General features: G+C 36.9%; 1 protein-coding gene across 1 annotated transcript in view; it reads left to right on the forward strand.

The window, feature by feature from the left end:
* IRAG2 (inositol 1,4,5-triphosphate receptor associated 2) overlaps positions 1-18,466 on the forward strand; it is a 74,361-nt gene that overhangs the window by 48,331 nt on the left and 7,564 nt on the right. Inside the window, exons 24-32 of the mRNA XM_037144825.2 lie at positions 8,715-8,761; positions 8,864-8,928; positions 9,083-9,190; positions 10,989-11,059; positions 12,540-12,597; positions 13,902-13,965; positions 14,052-14,079; positions 14,734-14,874; positions 15,884-16,018. Of these exons, the coding sequence (XP_037000720.2) occupies positions 8,715-8,761; positions 8,864-8,928; positions 9,083-9,190; positions 10,989-11,059; positions 12,540-12,597; positions 13,902-13,965; positions 14,052-14,079; positions 14,734-14,874; positions 15,884-16,018 (717 nt within the window). The remainder of the gene's footprint in view (positions 1-8,714; positions 8,762-8,863; positions 8,929-9,082; positions 9,191-10,988; positions 11,060-12,539; positions 12,598-13,901; positions 13,966-14,051; positions 14,080-14,733; positions 14,875-15,883; positions 16,019-18,466) is intronic.

Below are 18,466 nucleotides of genomic sequence, written 5' to 3' on the forward strand. Positions count from 1 at the left end.
TATTCAATTGAATGCTTTTAAATATATTTGGAGTTGTACTACCATCACCACATTCCATTTAAACACATTTGATCACCCCCAAAAGAACATTTATACCCATTAGCAGTCCATCCTGATTCCTCCCTCCCCCAAACCCTCATCCCTAGGCAAACCTCTAGCCTACCTTCTGTCTCTATACATTTGCTTATTCTTGGTCTCTCATGTAAATAGAGTAACACAATATATGACCTGTTGTGTTTAGCTTCTCTCACTTAGCATAATGTTTTCCAGGTTAATTTATGTTATAAGTATTTAATTCTTTTTCTTTAACTGAATAATATTTCGGTGTATGAATATACTACATTTTGTTTACCCATTCGTCAGCTGATGAGCATTTGGGTTGTTTCTACCTTTGGCTATTATGAATAATGCTACTGTGAACATTCCTATGTAAGTTTTTGTGGAAATACATGTTTTTAATTCTTTTGGAATGTTTATAGATAGATAGATATAGATATAGAAATAGATATAGGTACAGATATAGATATAGAGATCGATATACCCACACAAACACACACATATATATATCTAGGAGTGGAATGCTGCATTATATGGTAACTCTAGGTTTAACATTTTGAAGAAATTCAAACAGATTTACAGAGTGGCTACATTGTTTTACATTCCCACCAGTAATGTATAAGGATTCTAATTTTCACCACTTCCTTGTCAACACTTTGTCTTTTTTGATCATAGCCATTTTAGTGGGTGTGAAGTTGTATCTTATTGTGGTTTTGCTGTGCATTCCTCTAATGACAAGTGATGTTGAGCATCTTTTTTGTACTTGTCGGCCATTCGTATGTCTTCTTAGAGGTATGTCTACTCAGATGTTTTGCTCATTTTAAAAAGGGGGCTATTTTTCTTCTTACCCTGAGTTATGCAAGTTGGTCTCATTCTTCCTTTTAAATGTATATATCTGACATTTTCCTGTTCCTTAGTACCTATCCCACTCAGTAGCTAAGAAGAGGAAAGAAGAAAGGAAATGAATCTATTTTGCTATTAGCAGTTCTTGTAAAGTCTTAATAAAGGAAGTTAAACTTGGAAGCTTACAGGATATTTGGGAAACTTACAGGATGTTTGGTTATTAGTAACTTTCCTATTATCCAGCCCTGATTTCACCAGAAGGAGGAAAAAACAAACACCAGTTGTATACCAGGTACTTCATAGGGAAGCATTTCTACATGTCATGTTATCAATCCTCTCTATGTTGATGGTAGCTATCCTCTACTTTTACAGATGACACAGTGAAGTTCAGAGAGGTTAGATAACTTACCCAAGGTTACTCATCTAGTAAGTAGCAAACATGGGATCCAAATTCAGGTTTCTCTACCTTCAAATGATAAGCCTTTCTCACTGCCCCCCTTTGGAATACCAAATTTAGGCATTTTAAGCATAATAATTACTCATAGTTACCCTGAAGGTAGTTTTTCAGCTAAAAAATATACTGGCTTATGTATCTAAAAGGAACTCCTAATCCATTCTCATTAGAATACATGACTGAGTGGTTTTGTCTGTGGTATTGACACCTATTATGAAATAGAATCTAAAAGAGATCATAATAGAAACTCCTATGAGATGCTCCTGGGGAGGTATATTGGTGTCCATGTTGTATTTTGTGCTGGTTTTTTTTTTTTTTACAGTCCCTAAAACCTAGGGCTGCACTTTGTGGCTGTGACCACCAATTCTCATCATTCCTTTGCCAGGTTTCTGATCCACTGAAGAATCTACACTGTCTGTTCTTGGTACATTTTACATCCTCATGCCTGCCCCTTGAGGAAATCTCTACCTCTCACCCCTTCAGGTCCCCACACCCATCTCTTAAACAAATACAAGGCTCTCCTTAGAAAATGCTTTTCTAAGCACCCTCATTAATAATAAATATAAGGAATTAGAATGAAATATAAGATTAAAAAGTATAAAAACATAATCTGTGTTCATCCCAGTGACCCATAAATCATGTCGTTTTCTTAAACTCTTTGGCTTCAAACTATAGAATTTTTGTTGTATGAGAGCCTTCATAAGAAACATAATACACTGATACTAACCCCCTTTCTAATCTGGTCACAGCCTCGCTTTCCACCCTTTCCTCCTCATGGCCTTGTTTGTGCCTCCATGTCAGGCCAACTAAGTAGTGTGCTGTCAGAATATGTCACACAGACCTGTTTATGCTATTTACCCAGAAACACTGTGCACATCTCCATTTCTCAAGTTCTATTTGACTGTCAGGTCCCATTTCAAAAGCCAGTGGTTCCACAAAACCTTTCTTGTGGTAGTAAGAAATGTTTACAGTCAAGCATCTCTAGTGCTTCTTGAGGTGGAAATCACAACCCATTAGAAGTCAAGAGGTCAGGTTTTTCCCTGGTGAGGTTTCTGTGTAACTGTAGAAGAGTTGTGTCTTTCAGGCCTCAGTTCCCTCACTTCTCAATGATCCCACTCGGGAAAATGTAACTTCTTTTAAGCCCCAGTAACTTGTCCTCCCCTCATTGTCACCTCTATTTTAGGGCCATTGAGCCATGTGTACCTAGATCCTTACATGAATTTGGTGAACAGCAGCTTCCCCATCAATATCTGTTGAATGCCCACTTACTGATGTGCTTCTGTCCCCACTTCAGGGTCCTTTGAAGACATGGAGAGTGAATACTCAATGAACATGTTGAGCTGATAGCCTTGCTTTCTGACTCCTTTCTCCAGACTGGTGCTCTTGAGAACCTGAGGTTCATTTTCTTATTCCTCTCCCATATTCACAGAGGAAGCTATATTTTAGACTCTTATTTGGAAAGCAAAGTGTGAGATGAAAAGTAAACATCAGTATTCATAAAAGGGTACCTGGGTATGCAAAGGACTCTAATGAGAATATCCCATAATTTGGGGCTCCATTTGGGGCATTCTTAGGGAGAATAGAGGTACTTTACTGACCCAGTGAAATTCAATTATTTGGGATAAATATCCCAAATAAATATCCCCCCAAAAAAGGGATAAATAAATATCCCTTTCTTCTTTAGTATAAAGAAGAAAGAAGACAATCAGTCATTTCCAGTTCCTCTCTTTTCAAGATTCACACTGAAATGCATGTGGAAGAAATGTTTGTGACATCTGAGATTTGCTTCAAACAATGCAGAGCTGTTTAGTGGGCTACAGTATAGGTGAAACAAGATTGAGTGTAGGTTGAATATTGTTGAGTCTAAATAATTGTACACAAAAGTTTAATATTCTATTCTGTCTACACTTGTATTTATCTGAAATTTTTCTATGAGGACTTAAAATTTTTAGCCATTTAGCAAAAGCTTTGGAATCAAACAGGTCTGGACTTCAGATTGACTCTGTTACTATTTAGCTGTATGAACTTGGACAAGTGGCTTAACCTCTCTCAATTTGGTTGTTTCCTATGTGAAACAGATATTACTTTGCAGGATTCTTCTGAGGATTCAAATAGACCCAAACACCGATATATATATTATGTATATACATACACATACACATATCTACCACAACAAAGTTCTGGCCTAACCAGTCTATGGAAATGAAACAAGTAGGTCATATTTAGAGGGAACACAAATCTTGGTGCTGTTTCTCCCCTTGCTGATAAACAGGAAGTTTTTTTAAGTTTCACCGGGTCCCTTCTTAACATTTTCAAGACTCTCTAGGGGTGTATGCCAATATATCCCAGTGTCCTGCAGGCCTCACCAACTAGTGGGTCCCAGGGAAGGACACTGCACCTCCTGAGAGACTAGGAGGGGGAAGGCAGCTGGTGTCAGCACTTCCATTTCTGCAGCACTTCTGTCCGTGGTCCTCTCTGCCCACAGGCCCCACCCGCTCTGCGACTCACTTCCTTCGAACTCTGTGTTGGGGCCTTTGGTGACCTCTCCCTGGTCAGAGCAGGGCCCTACTGTGGTGTTAGTTGGGTAGACGCCTTGTGATATGGTTGTTAAAATCATTCTCTATTTTTCAAGCAAAGTTGATAATCCAGCAGGGCTGGGGGGACACAGTGGTCAGGGCACGGTCTTCCACAGAATCCAGTGTCACTGTTCCCTCGATAGCCAGACCCAGCTGTATGTAGTGCCCACTTCCTCAGTTTTTCTCACTCGTGGCAGTTTCTCTCTGGAGCCCAGTTGCCTCTCCTTATAGTCTGTATTCTTTTCTTCCTTCACTGCTCCTGCCATCGAGTCTGAATAGCAAGCAAAGGGTTTCTAGACATTTGCAAAGCTAGACATGAGAGATTAGGTGCTTGTGTGTGTCCCCAAACACTCCAAGAACTAAAAAATTTCATGCGAATTTCTCTGAGAACTAAACTGGGTCTCCCCTCTACCTACCCCAGTCCCAGACCTGACCCCACCGTAACACAGCGCTTTCCCACCAGTGCATTGAGGCGGGCACACTGGTGCCCCACAGAAATTTTAAAACTGTCTAAATACCTGACTAGTTAGTCAGGGGCACTGACCTCTTTTCCCTCAGATTGTCGAATGAGAAAATGACAACAGTCAAATACAACACTAGCCATCTGGTGTGAATGAATCAGAATTACACCTATTTTTTTTTGTCAAATAAGCAAAAATATATTTTTAGTATGCTACAGAATTTTAGTAGTTTATGTGTGCCATGAGACTAAAAAAGTTGAAAACCACTGCTATACCATATGTAAAATCCATAGCTCATAGTAAACCCTCAGGAAATAGCTGTAGCTATCACCCAGAATCAGAATTGTCAGCAGAGTTGAGCTCAGAGAACATTTTGTCACAGGTCAGGGGATATGAAGGTGAATTTTTGTTTTTCTTTTGGCTGTTAAAGAAAAATCACATCCAGCAAATGTTAAGTGTCTTGCCATCCCTTTGCAGTCCCCTTCATGTTATAACATGGTTTTGGCTAAGATCTACTGTCACTAGGAGGAGGTGATTTGTGAGGCAAAGGGCAGAATTAATATTAAAATATCTCAGAAGAGTTTCTGGCTATTGTCTATCCTGTTCTGCTCTCTCACGCTGTGGGTGGGTGCAGCATCAGTAACCTTGGAGAATAAATAACATTGCCAGCTGCAGAGTTGGAACGGGTAGAAGTTGATTGATAACTGCATTATAAATAAACCTCACAGTGGTGGGTGTGTCCTGGAGACATGAGGGTGTGGTGTCCTTTTAGTTAAGAAATAGGAAAAAAAAATCCTGTGAGGCAATTTAGTTTTGTTTAGGTTACAGCAGTTGTAATCTTTTGACATTCAATTTTACATTCTCCCCCGCCTTTTTTTTTTTGGTATATTGAAACTAACACTGAATCAAGTCAAGGATATATTTTTTAAGTTAGAATGAAATAAGTCCTTGTAGATGTCTTTCATTCAATTTTTTGTTTTTCTCAGGAAAATCCTATTAATTCATTTGCGTAGCATCAGTTGTTTAAAACAGATCTAATAGTAATAGTAACATGAAAGTTTATGACTGGAAGGGTTTCTGATCATAAAGTCTATAAAAGTAATGTTTTATCTACAAGAGCAAAAATAAAATAACCCAGAGGTATTATCTAGGTCTATTCAATGCCCTTAGTAATATTTTGGAAATTATTTCTTACTGTTCTTCGTATTTTCTATCTCAATATGGAAACAATAGCACTGGCTGACCCAGCCCATGGGGGAGTGTCTCATTTTGTTCCACGAGCACCTTGGCCACCCCACCCTGTATGAGACTCTCACTGTCAAAGGCGTATGGGCTGAACCATGGATTTTCATGTAAATGTTATGCAGGTCGGTATTTGAATGGCTTAGGCAGGAAGAACATTCTTCCTGCTCTCGGCTGTCTCGTTGGCATGTGTTGGACTCATTGATTTGAGCCGTCTTCTTTAGAAGTAAGTCCCTTGTCTGAACTGTCTTTTTCTTGCTTTCAGTCAATTTATTTTCCTTGGTTTTAAAATGCATCCAGTAGATGATCTTTTTCATAATCTGTCCAGGACTCACAGCTGTGTGCGGGTTAGGTTCTCCTATAGCTCCAGGATGCTGGTTTGAACAGGGGTAACTTTGAAGCTGGGAAAAAAGAGCGGAGTTGTGGGAAGTTTTTGCTGAGTTATCTCCTACCCCCTGTCCACATGCACACACCCTAAGGGGCTATATCTCCAACTTCCACTAACTATAATCCTAAAGCTGAAAAAATCTTCCTTTGTGTGGCTATTCTTGTAAGAAGGGTAAAAATGTTGTTAGACTAAGTTTATAAAAATCTCACTTGGAGATATTGTATATTGGGTTGTTTTCTGATCAGTGTGGTTATACATAGTAATGAATTGGAGTAATAGCCAGTTGCTGACCTAGCAACTCTTCCAGAACAGTGTGGTGATGTGTGACTACCAAACACATGACATTTCTCCAAAATCATATAGCTATTGCTTATTTAATTAATATATATCTTATGTCTATTAAAAATCTTTTTACTAAAATGTTTACATATGAGACTTAGGACAAAAAAAGGCCAAAACAGAGCATTATGACAAATGAGACATTTGTAATATAATAGAGGCAAACTGTACTTTTGCTGTCCTATATACATTATTTTGTTACTAAATAATTAGACCCTTTTAAAACAAAGTTTACAGAAATGATGGGTACTTCCACCCCCATATTGGAAATGAGGTTAATTAAATAGTAAATAGCTATGTTCTCTTTCATACTTCTTAAATTCAAATACAAGTATTCATGACCCTGATAGGTATAATAACAAGTCTCTTTCTGACAAAATTAGCTTTTTAATTAGTGAAATATAATTATTATTTTATTTAATGTACTTTATTAATTATAGCACAATATAAGTGTTACCTTAAGCCTCACATAACAACAAATTTTTATATGATATGGTGTATTTAAAGGGTCTTTTTTATTATTAAGGAATCAATCTTTGTCGACTTTTATGAAGTATGATATTCAGTGAAACTAAAGGATATTTTATTTTATAGGTTTCTTATATATATTGGAATATAGTTAAATAAGCATATAATATTGCCAATGCAACTTATTACAATATTTTAAGAATAGGGCCATCAATATTTCACTACCTATAGGGTATAAGGTACAATTTCCTTTTAAAATTTAATTCTAGTATTACCCCACTCTGTGCACATTACTTTCCTCTGGGGAATGCTGCCTCTAATTTATGAAGTATTTGTTGTTTATATTTGTCTAGCTGACTGGCCTCCAAGCTCTCCTGGGACAAACACTGTGTTTTTTGTGTCTCCAGCCTTTGTCACTGTTCCCAGCACCAAGAGGGCCTTTGATGACAGTTGTTGAATTAAATTAAACTGACATCATGAGCGGTTTTAGTAGCATTGTTAATCTGGCCCAAAGATATTTAAAGCAGAGATGAAATGAAATAAAGGAATGATCGCCCAACATTGACATATAGGAGGATTAACTACAAAATCTTCCTTTGCATAGTCTGTGGATTTTTCTGAATGTCTGAAGTTGAACATTGAAAAAGTCTGTATTTCAATCATCCAGGTTAGGGCAACCCAAGACAATTCTGTTTACAGAGGAGGGGACACCACATTTAGTACGATCTGGGTTTACAGGCTGTAATCACCACTCTGGATATTCCTGCGAAATTACTTTATTCATTGACTTTACTTTCCTTACCTGAAATAAATAAATCTTTTCTTGTTAAGACCCACTGCATAGAGTTGTTGGGAAATTAAATGAGATGACACATAAAAGGGCTTTTGTAAATTTTAATGTGCTGAACAGACATAAGCTGCTGCTGTTGTATTGGGTAACTATGTATTCATTCAGCAAATGCTTGCTAAGTCTTTATTCTTCTGTGGCTATCGTCAGTATTGTCTTGAAAAGATTCTAAATACTGTGTTATGATACACAGCATCTCGCCACTGAACCTGTTTGGTTGTGGCAGTTATTAAGTTTTATGTTTGATTATGGAAGACTTAAATATCTCCATTTTTGCATTGTCTTTGTACCTTTTTGATGTGTCCAAGTAATTTCAGCTTTAATCTATTAAATTTTAATTTATTTTCTTAAATAGGTCAAATAATAATGAAAATATGCTTATTAGAAAATCTTATTATTAAAGAGAAACCTATGTTCCCTCTGTATTTTCTGGAATAGAATAAGTGAGCTAATCAACCCTCATATGCCAGAGTTTCCCCTAAATTAAGAACCCGGATTTTCAAACACTTGACTGAGAGGCCTGGAACATATGAAGCTGTTTTGAGCACCAAGTAGTAGGTGCTGACTTAGATACAATCCCTCAGATCTTTTTCAGAATTTGATTAATTTTAAAAATATATGATTTGTCTAGCAAATTGAAGATCATTTAAAAATTACCGGGTGAAAAGTTTCAGGTTGAGTAATATTTCCATAAATAGAAATGTTTTATGCCCACATAGAAAGTTCTCTTTAAAGAAAACTTGACTTAACTTCATGAAATAAACTCTATCTGCCCTTTAAGTTTAGAATTTGTTTTGCACAAGAATTTACCAGGTTTTCTTTAAATATTAGACTTGTAAATTTACTTAAATTGGATTTTTTTGCAAGTAGAGCTCTGAGGAAGTATGTCTATCAATCATCCCATCCCCATATCCTCCCCAAAAGAGCAAAGTCAATATGGACTCATTTAAAATTATATGAAAATGTTTGCTTAAAACCACCTTTCTGGAAAGGAAAATGTCAAATTGTTGAACTTATTTCTCCTCTTTCTTTCCTTAAGGAGAATGGTATTGAACACTTGCATTCTGAGAGCCTGCCACAGCCCAGGTTTGCCTGTCTGTTGTACGTGTGTGCGTTTGTATGCATATTCGGTTACTTTTAAGAGATTTCTCTGGATACCCCCAAATACTTCCTCTACTCTTTTGGCAGGGAATATTCCACACTCTCATCTCCTGTACACACTTCATCTCCTGAGAGTACTGTAACTAAGAGTGGTGAGTGAACTTGGAAACTATATAAAAATAGAGTGGTAATATTATAACTATGAGCTTGGTGTTCTGTGACCTGATGACAGGTGTGCAAATGAAAAAAAAACATAGGCAAATACTTCTGCATAGTACTCATGCTATAGTTTCTTCCTGTTGGTAGATTCTGGATCAGAGACTTTGAATATGGCTTCTGGTGACCTTGACTGTAAATCACTCTGTGATGAGGAGGAGAATACAAGATCGGATTCTGCTATGATGAAAGTCAAAGGTAAGATCTTTTAGGGTTCGAGTACAATTTCTATTCTGCAACACTTAAGCAGACCTGTAAACTAGTAGAGTAACTATCTTCAGTAGTATTCCTTTATAAAAGAATATGGAGACGTAGTATGGAGAAAAAGTCCAAGGCAAAATCCTATTGCCTTTATACATGATAATGTTAACAATCTTTTTTCAATTCTGTCCATATAGCCAAAGTTACAATATATATTAATAGGTCTTAAAAATTTCTTTATGGCAAAGATTGGTTGGACACAGCTGGGTCCAGCTGTGGTTCAGATGAGGAATCGCCTATGTATGACATTACAGAATCCTAATCAGAATCTATTAGGTTAGAAGATAGACCAGTTAGTGATGGTCCATTCAGGAGGCAAAAGAATTACCTAGATGGTATGTTAGATCCTTTCTACCACTTAACCCTGAAAATAAAGTTATTTTCGACCATTCCCAGTGAAACACCACTGATTGTAAATAACAGGGAGGGAATTGCCAATATCTACCAAAATGTTAAATGTACATATCTTGTGATAAAAACAATTTGATTTGGGGGAATTTATTCTATAGATCTAAGTACACACATGCCATATGCATATGTTTAATTTGTTTCCTGTATTTTTGTCTAGTAACAAAATATTGGAAACACATTAACTATCAATTTACTAGTTAATATATTTTGGCATATCCACATAATAAAGTGCATTATGTGCATCACATCAAACATATATAAAGAATCTTTTCTTCTTGGAAGGATATCAAAGAACTATTGATTCTTGAAAAAAAACAAAGTACAAAATATTATGTATTGCATGTGAAAATTGGTTTAAAAAGACAGGAAATAGTTTTTGTGTATGCATTAAATATCTCTGGAAAGCTAAATTAGATAACATTGTCTATGGAGAAGGAAAGTGGGTTTCTGCATGGCCTGGATGGGAGGGGAAATTTTCACTGTGAAACATTTTACATTTTTAAACTTATGGGCCATTTGAATCTATTATCAGTCTTAAAACTTAAAGAAAAATGAAAATAAGATATCCATAAGGAAAAAATATACCTGAAGAAAGTGATTACCATTTTCTTATTTCCACAAACATTTTAAAAACATAACACATTCTTCAACTATTGTTCTTCTTAATATGAGAGAAACAAAACCTGCCCAGAGCTGCTAACTTTTGTGCCTGCACTGGGCTGAATTCAGGACAATGGATCATGTGAAGAGAAAATCATTATCACGTTTATTACAATGCAAATATGGTACACACACAAAAAGGAAATTTACAAAAAGGAGTGGCATAACTTAAAAGTGCACCATTGCTTCTCAGTTTGATGGCATTTTATTTAGAAAGATACATATTTTAGAAGGATATCTTTTGTTGCCAGCTTTACATAAGCAATTAAAAAAAACCTGTTTGTCAGGCTATAAAAAAATCTACTAAGCTACTAATTATTCATCCTTCCTTCATCCAGTTTCTATAATTAAACTAGTAATGTGTTTGATTTTTAAAAAGCAGCCACAGCCTTTAAAAAGATATTAATAACCTAACTCCTTGAAGGCCATTTATACAGATGTTTATTTCCACTGGGAAAGCTTCTATGGCTTGCTTCCTTGGGAATCTTAGCTCCTCTAGTCTTGATTCTGAATCATGGAACATTTAAGATTTTGTAATATGAATTTATCTCTCGCATGTTAAGACTCGTGCTACTTACTAGTCTGCCCATATCACTACCCTCACTCTTTCTTCTTTTACTTGAAACAGTTCCCCAACTCTTTAGTGTGTTTTGTTTTCTCATAGACACAAGTCCAGCTCATGAGAATATTACACTCCAAGGCTCTGTGAATGAGGACAAACCCATATTAAATCTGGTAAGGAAATAGACACATGTTAACAATAAAAGATATAATATATTACAGGGGTGGAAGTGTGCCTTTAAGTTGGCAAAATACTCTTAAAAGCACTACCTCATTTTATCCTTTCAAAATGTTCTGAGGTCAAAATAATTTAATTACACCAATATTTTATAAAGACATTGAGGCCAAAGCATCCTTATGACATCCAAGGTCAACAATAGAGTCATTAATTCATTCATTTATTCATCAGAGATCTACCAAAAACAAGCGAGGGTTTTCAAGTAAGTGAAAGCATGAATAAATAAGGTTGATTAAACAGTGATATCTATCTTAAAAATATGTTCTAATTAGGGGAAGAAATATGCTTTTGCTTCTGTGATTAGTGACATGACAGAAAAAGGCTCTGGGGAGAGGCCAGAAGAGGTGTCATGGAGGAGGTACCTGAGAGGAGGGTGGGAGGAAGAAGAGTAGGATTTGCAGTGCAAAGTACGATCAGTTGGAGATAAATCGATGTGAGACATCAACAGTCTGGGAGGAGATTTCATATGTGACTATATACCCATTTTCTTAAACTCACCAATGGGAGTTTTAGCAGTAACTTGGTGAGTTATCTTGGCTGATAACTTGGTAAGTTATCAGCCAAGAACCAAGTATGTGGATGAGATTTCCCAAGGATTTGGCAGTCAGGAAGAGAGCACTGAGGATAACGAGCTCTTGGTGATTTCATTTTCTAATATGAAAAGGCCATGCAGAGCAGACTGAGAAGGAGGTATTGTCATGATGGGGAGGCCTGGGGAGAGCAGAACCAAGGGAAGAAACTTCTTCAAGAAAGAGGGGATAATGGCTCTACCAAGACAATGTGTCTTAAACTTGCACACCAACGGCTTTCCCATTAGCTTGTCCAGGCAGCAGAGTACAACCCTCTTATTATGGAGATTCTTATTGTATAGGTACCTTTGTCAAAAAGTTGATCGGTGACCTTAAATATATATTCATAGGCGTCAAAGCGCAATAGCACAATCTTAGCAGCTGTTTTTGCCACAGTTCCTCCCCAAACCTATTGCATGTGATAGTCCTGGATCACCCCCACTTTACCTCTCCATCCATTCTATCCTACCTCCCCATCAAGCTTCAGCATGTTCCTTGTCTGCAGAGACTTTTTATGCTGCTCAGGCCAGGGTGTCTCCTTCTCTTTCTTCTGCAGAGCACTTGCTTGTCCAGATCCCATTCATTTGGCAATTATTCCTATTTTGCTTTGTGGTCATTTGTACCACGTTCTCAGTTTTTCATGTATTTCTGTCCTTTTTGCTGCAGCTAGATTGGAAATACCACTGGAGCTAGTCCTGTTTTATTCTTTAACCCTTAGTACAGTTCTTGGAATACTCTAGAGTGTTTTTGACCAGGTAGAGTTAGGGGAGGGCAGGAAGTTGGGAAATAATTTGTTATAAAGGATATCCACTCTCCACACAACAATAAGATCTCTTTATGGTTTTAGGAAGCCAAAATGGAACCAAAAACAATAGATGAGCACAGAAAAGAATGTATTGCAGGAGGTAAGGAATGTTCTCTCCCAGTCCCCATGTGAACTTTCGTTCCCGGCTGGTATTTTTATGGGTGAAATCTTTCTGAGTAAAGACATGGCATCTACAAGTTCTGCATCTCTAGATAAATTTAGCTAATCAAAGTGACGTTTGATTACATTGGTGTCTTTCAAAAAGCCACACATATGTTGCCATTGACTGTTCCAGAGCACCACTGCCCTGTTGTGAACTAAGAACCACAACGTTGGTAGTGAGTTCTCAGCTGTCCTTTGAGATCTCTTTCATTATTGCACCTAAAAGTGAACACACCAGTAGTTAAAGAATAAGTGCTAATAATGAGGAGGAGCTGGTGGGAAGGACTCAGGCTTTGCAGTCACACAGACTCTACACTGGGTGGCTATGACTTTGGAAAGTTATTTAACTTGACTCTCTATTTCTTCATCTGCAAAATGGGAAAGATGAATAAAAATAATTACCCTTTATTGAGAATATACTATATACTAAATACTTGGCTAAATTTTTCATGTACATAGTTTTTTTTTAGTTCTCCCAAATATCTCTGTGTGATAGGCAAATCTCTGTGTGATTGTTTCCTTGCCTGTGGAATGTAGATAATGACAGGATCTATCACAGAAGGTTAGCTGAGAGAATTGAGTAAATTATGTATGAAGCACTTAGAAAAGTACCTGGCAGAGAAGTTCCCATAAAAGTTAGCTACTGTAAAAAAAATCTTTATTATAGATGACTTGATGAAGTTGTTACTTTTCCTCTTTGCAAAGTTGCCATTGAGAGTGTCATTAGTATATGTAAAGAGCCTTCTTGTGGGACTGTCATGTAGTAAACCTGTGACAGAATGGTTGAGACCATGTGCATTGTTGCTGTTATTGTCACCAGTATTATTACTACTACCCCTACAATCACGATTACTCATGCTGCTGCTGCTGTTATAACGTTGCTATAAAGGAGGACCAGGTACCAGAGGAAGGTATGCATTTAGCCACAGAATCAAGTCAAACAAACGTTCAAATGCAAAGAGAATCAGACTGTCCCTTAACTCTGACCTCTTCAGGTTTCAAAGACTATTCACATGGTGAAGTCTGGACTAGTGACTTTAAGATCACTGTGATCCTAGTAACACAGCACAATATAATCTTGTGTTTCAGCAAATGCATGATTACCTGGCTATCATCTCTGACACATTTCAATGAAACACCTTTGTTTAGTGGAGAGAGGAGAGAACATTAGATTGAATGTGCTTTTTTACCTGTTGCTGTTAAGCCTTTTTAACCAAATAACATTTTGTTGTCTTTTCACAGACACCGCTGTTTCCTCTCTTCCTGTAACCACTGTGAAATCAGTTAACTTTAAACAAAGTGACAAGTAAGCTCCTCTTCACGTAGCATCTAACATTTTTTTTGTCTTTCTGTTGAATTATGTTTAAGTAAGTTCTTTGTCTTATCCTACAGCACTTCTGCTAATGAGAAGGAGGTAGAGGTGAGTATAAAGTAAATATTTTTTTTACTTTAATTTTAAAAAGTGTTTCAGACTTGCTTGCCTACAGCCACTTCATGCTTTTGCACACCTGTCATGCATTTGAGTCTGTCTGGCCTGGCAATGACCAAGTGCAGGTTGAAGTCTGTGCACGCAACCTCATGTTGCCAGGAGAGAGAGAAATGCCTCAGTGTAATTCGGTGTTAAACCGGGATGGCGGCCTGGCCAAAAAGTCTCTTTAGTTCTTCCTGTAAAATATAAGACAAGTTTTATTTTTACCAGTACCATTATTGATTTGGATATTTTTGGTCACAGTACCTTCTCCATACACTGCACAATCTTTTATTTTTCAGTTACATTTTTATATTTATTCTTGAAATAACAAAACATAATATACCAAAAGTATTGAACATCTTCTTCCATCTTCAATATTAAAATGGCTACACAAAAATTCACCGATTTTGATAAGTTTTTTTTAAATGGACTGATATGACAGCTGTCACAATACAATCTAACAAAATTGTTTCAAATGAACTTAAAGACAACCAAATGCTACGAGAGCCATCTTGCGGGAAAAGACCAAATGAACTTTTTGGCCAGCCCAATGTTTTACCATTCCAATTTTCACCCTTCACACTCGTGTTAATTTGACTACAGGCTGAATTTCTCAGATTATCTTTGGGATTTAAGTGTGACTGGTTTACCTTGGAGAAAAGAGTGAAACTTGAAGAAAGAACCCGTGACTTGGCAGAAGAAAATTTGAAGAAAGAAATCACTAACTGTTTAAAGCTTTTGGAGGTAAGAATCACATTTGGGAACTATCCATTTGGCCATGTTGTTAATAATATTTTCAAAATTGCATATCAGTTTATTTATACAACTGAAACTAGCACCAGGTATCAAGCTCTGCCTCACCCCAATGTGAATTAATAAAAGGAAAAAGTTCAGGATCAGGATAAAATAAAAAATATTCACTCATAGAAAAGTATAAATAATAAAACAATAAATGGCCTTTAAAGTAGTTGTATGAGTCCTCTGCTTTCTCTCTGGATTTTTAAATCGATTTCAGGCAGAAAAGTAATCAGGGGGAAAACTGAGCAATAGGAGATAACATCAATTTTAAGCCTCAAAGGAGAGAATCAGAGTCTATTTCCATTTAATTAACTGAAAAAAGAGAATGGGTCTTGTCAGATGGTGGGCAAGGCCTCTGCGAGGGAGGTACACAGCAGTGTAACAACCACTATGCTTCCATTTGTGAAGTCACCAAAAATGCAGAGCTGGGTTGAAACATTAAGAAGGCTAATCCAGGGAGAGAAATATTCATAAGGCAATGAAGGCAACCCATGGAGCCAGTCCAGTCACACTCTGTCATCAATGCAGGAGCAAGTGCAGTGGTCAGAGCCATGTCTAATTTCAGTATGTTTTCATTACTTTTCTTAAAAGTTCAAACTGTGCCCCTCCTATAACATAGTCAACTCATTTATAAGCATCCTTTCTTTACCATTACCACTTAATCCTATTCTGTCATAGAAGAAAAATATCAATACACAGGGAATGGCAAATTTGGGGGGTAAGAAGGAAGGAATCAAGAATAGATATAAAGACATTGTGAACCCCTGCATAGGTCTACTTGATTAATATTAAAGATATTAATATCTCAATATCATTCATGATTGATCTTAGCTGCTGTTTTTCATTCACCAGGAAAATTGAGATTTGACTGTCACCTGCACTTACAACACAGGGTCGGCATCACTTGCCCAGTTTTGGGGGTGGGGTACTTTTTAATACCTTGCTTCCTGTGCAGTCTTTAACAGCTCTTTGTGAGGATGACAACCAGGCCCAGGAAGTCATCAAGAAGCTGGAGAAGAGTATAACGTTCCTTAGCCAGTGCACAGCACGGGTGGCCAGTCGGGCCGAGATGCTGGGAGCCATTAACCAGGTAACCTATGTCTACTTCTCTAGTTATAATGAATTACTAAAAGAATTATTTTTCCTGAGATTATAGATTACATTTCTAGGATTAAGATTTAGGAAACACTTCTTTTTTACATAAGACATATGTGTTTAATACAGGAAAATGGAAAATGGAATATGTGAATAAAAATGTAAAGGAAAATTGCTTATAACAGTATTATCCAGTGACAGTCATTAAAAATTTTTGGCCCTGGCTGGTGTAGCTCAGTGGATTGAGCACTGGCCTGTGAATCACAGGGTCACTGGTTTGATTCCCAGTCAGGGCACATGCCTGGGTTGCAGGCCAGGTCCCCAGTAGGGGACACATGAAAGGCAACCAGACATTAATGTTTCTCTCACAGTCTTTCTCCTTCCCTCTCCCTCTCTCTAAAAATAAATAAATTAATTTAAAATTTTTGGAAATATTTTCTAGACATTCCCTTTATATAATATTATAATCTACTTTTTTATTCAACATATGGTAATAGAGAAATCTCTGTTATATAAATTCCAACATTTGTCATGATTTTATTGTACTGGTTGAATAGATCATAAATTATTTAACTAATTCCCTATATTTGATCATTCCAGAATGTTCTTGATATTTTGCTATTATAAACAATGCTACAATAGATAATCCTTGTGAATATATCTTTGCATACTTATTCATAGAGAAGTGGAATTTCAAAATTTCTTTGTGGGCAAATGTGAGAAGACTTAAATGTTTTTAATCTGTACCTAAACAAACTCATTAAAATATATTTTCATAAGGAGAATAGTGGTGACAGTTTTATTTTTTTTTTAGTATTTTATTTATTTTTGAGAGAGAGGGGAAGGGAGGGAGAAAGAAAGGGAGAGGAACATTGATGTGAGAAACATCACTTGGCTGCCTCTCATACAGGCCGCAGCCAGGTTGGAACCCGCCACCCAGGCATTTACCAGCAATCAAACTGGTGACCTTTCATTTTGCAGAACAACACCCAGCCAATGGAGTTACGACGGTCAGGGCCAATTGTGGTGATAGTTGTAGTTCGATCATTTGTTATACAATTTTAATATCCTATTTTCTTTGTATCCCCTCACTATGTAATAATATTTTATTTTTTATGTATTTTTATTTTAAACTTATGTATGCTCATAGTTTTAAAGTTAAGAACAAGGCTTATTATCCCATTTTCCATGTTCAAGAGAAATAACTTTCAACCCTCTAAGTTGGTTTTATATTTATATTCATATCTCTAAATAACATGTATATACTGTCACTTAGTGAATTATGTTGTTTTAGATTTCTGTGGGTGTCCCACTGCAAAGATGAATATTTACTTCTTTAATCAATCTCTGTTCCCTCAGACCTTTTCCCTGATTCTCACCTTGCTGTGGACTTCTCTTCTTTCCTGACCAAGTTTAAATTTTATGATCAAACACAACATTCATTCCATTGCACAAACCCCTCAACACTTTTCCCTCTCTTTCCCCCCACCCCACTCATTTGGAAAATCTACAACCCGTTTTCAATCCACTTCTCTGCCTGCTCATACTTGCATAGCTGGAAAACATCACGCCTCTGTGCTCACTCGCTCTCCTGAAATTCATCAGCATAAACTTCATGCAGCTCCGTAGGGCCTCCCATCATTCACCCTCTCTCTTCTAAATATTCATTTCACACTTTTTCTTTAAACCATCATCATTTCCTCCCCATCTTCTCTGTCAAAGTTTTCTCATATTTTTAATTTCCAGACTTTTTCCTGTTGCTCTCAGAATGTATTTTAACTAATACCTTATTCTTATTTTATGGATAGAATACTAATTCTTAATTCTCTGAAGTCACTGATCGTTTCCTTGAAGTTTTCATTTTGGGGGTTTGTTTCCACCAGTTTGCTTTTTTCTGTTTTTTATTTTATTCTTTTGTGCTAGAGGTTCCCTTCAGACATCTCATGATGCACTCTATGGCTGACTGGGAGCTCTGTGTATGCAGAGTGGGGAAGGTTCTTGTGGGCCCCGAGCTTCGCACGAGCTAGGATGTTTCACTGAAATATTCGTTATGTCAGGAGTTTTAGGACTTTCATTTTGGTATGTTAGATTCCCCAGAATTCTTCAGCCTGCCTTGAGGGGGTATAAGGCTGGCTACCAGTGTTTGGGAACTGGAAGGAAGAATAAGGCGGGTATCTCATTATTCAATATGTATATAGACTTTTGCTTAAATCTATTCATTTCAGTATGAACCAGCATTAACAATCTGTTACTATCCAATCCACAGACCCTCTGGTTTAACTCTTTCTAGATATTCAACCTTTGTAGTTTTTCACCAAAGTGGTGGAGGGGTGGTTACTTGGCTAGCTTCATCTGTGAATCGAATTACTTTTTACAGAGATTTTCAACCATTTCTTCTGTTCATACACTTATCTTGAAGCTTAATTCCAGAGGCACCACTGAA

This window comes from Artibeus jamaicensis, unplaced genomic scaffold, assembly GCF_021234435.1.
Source record: "Artibeus jamaicensis isolate MK-2021 breed Jamaican fruit bat unplaced genomic scaffold, CSHL_Jam_final contig_233, whole genome shotgun sequence".
Taxonomy (NCBI): Eukaryota; Metazoa; Chordata; class Mammalia; order Chiroptera; family Phyllostomidae; genus Artibeus; species Artibeus jamaicensis.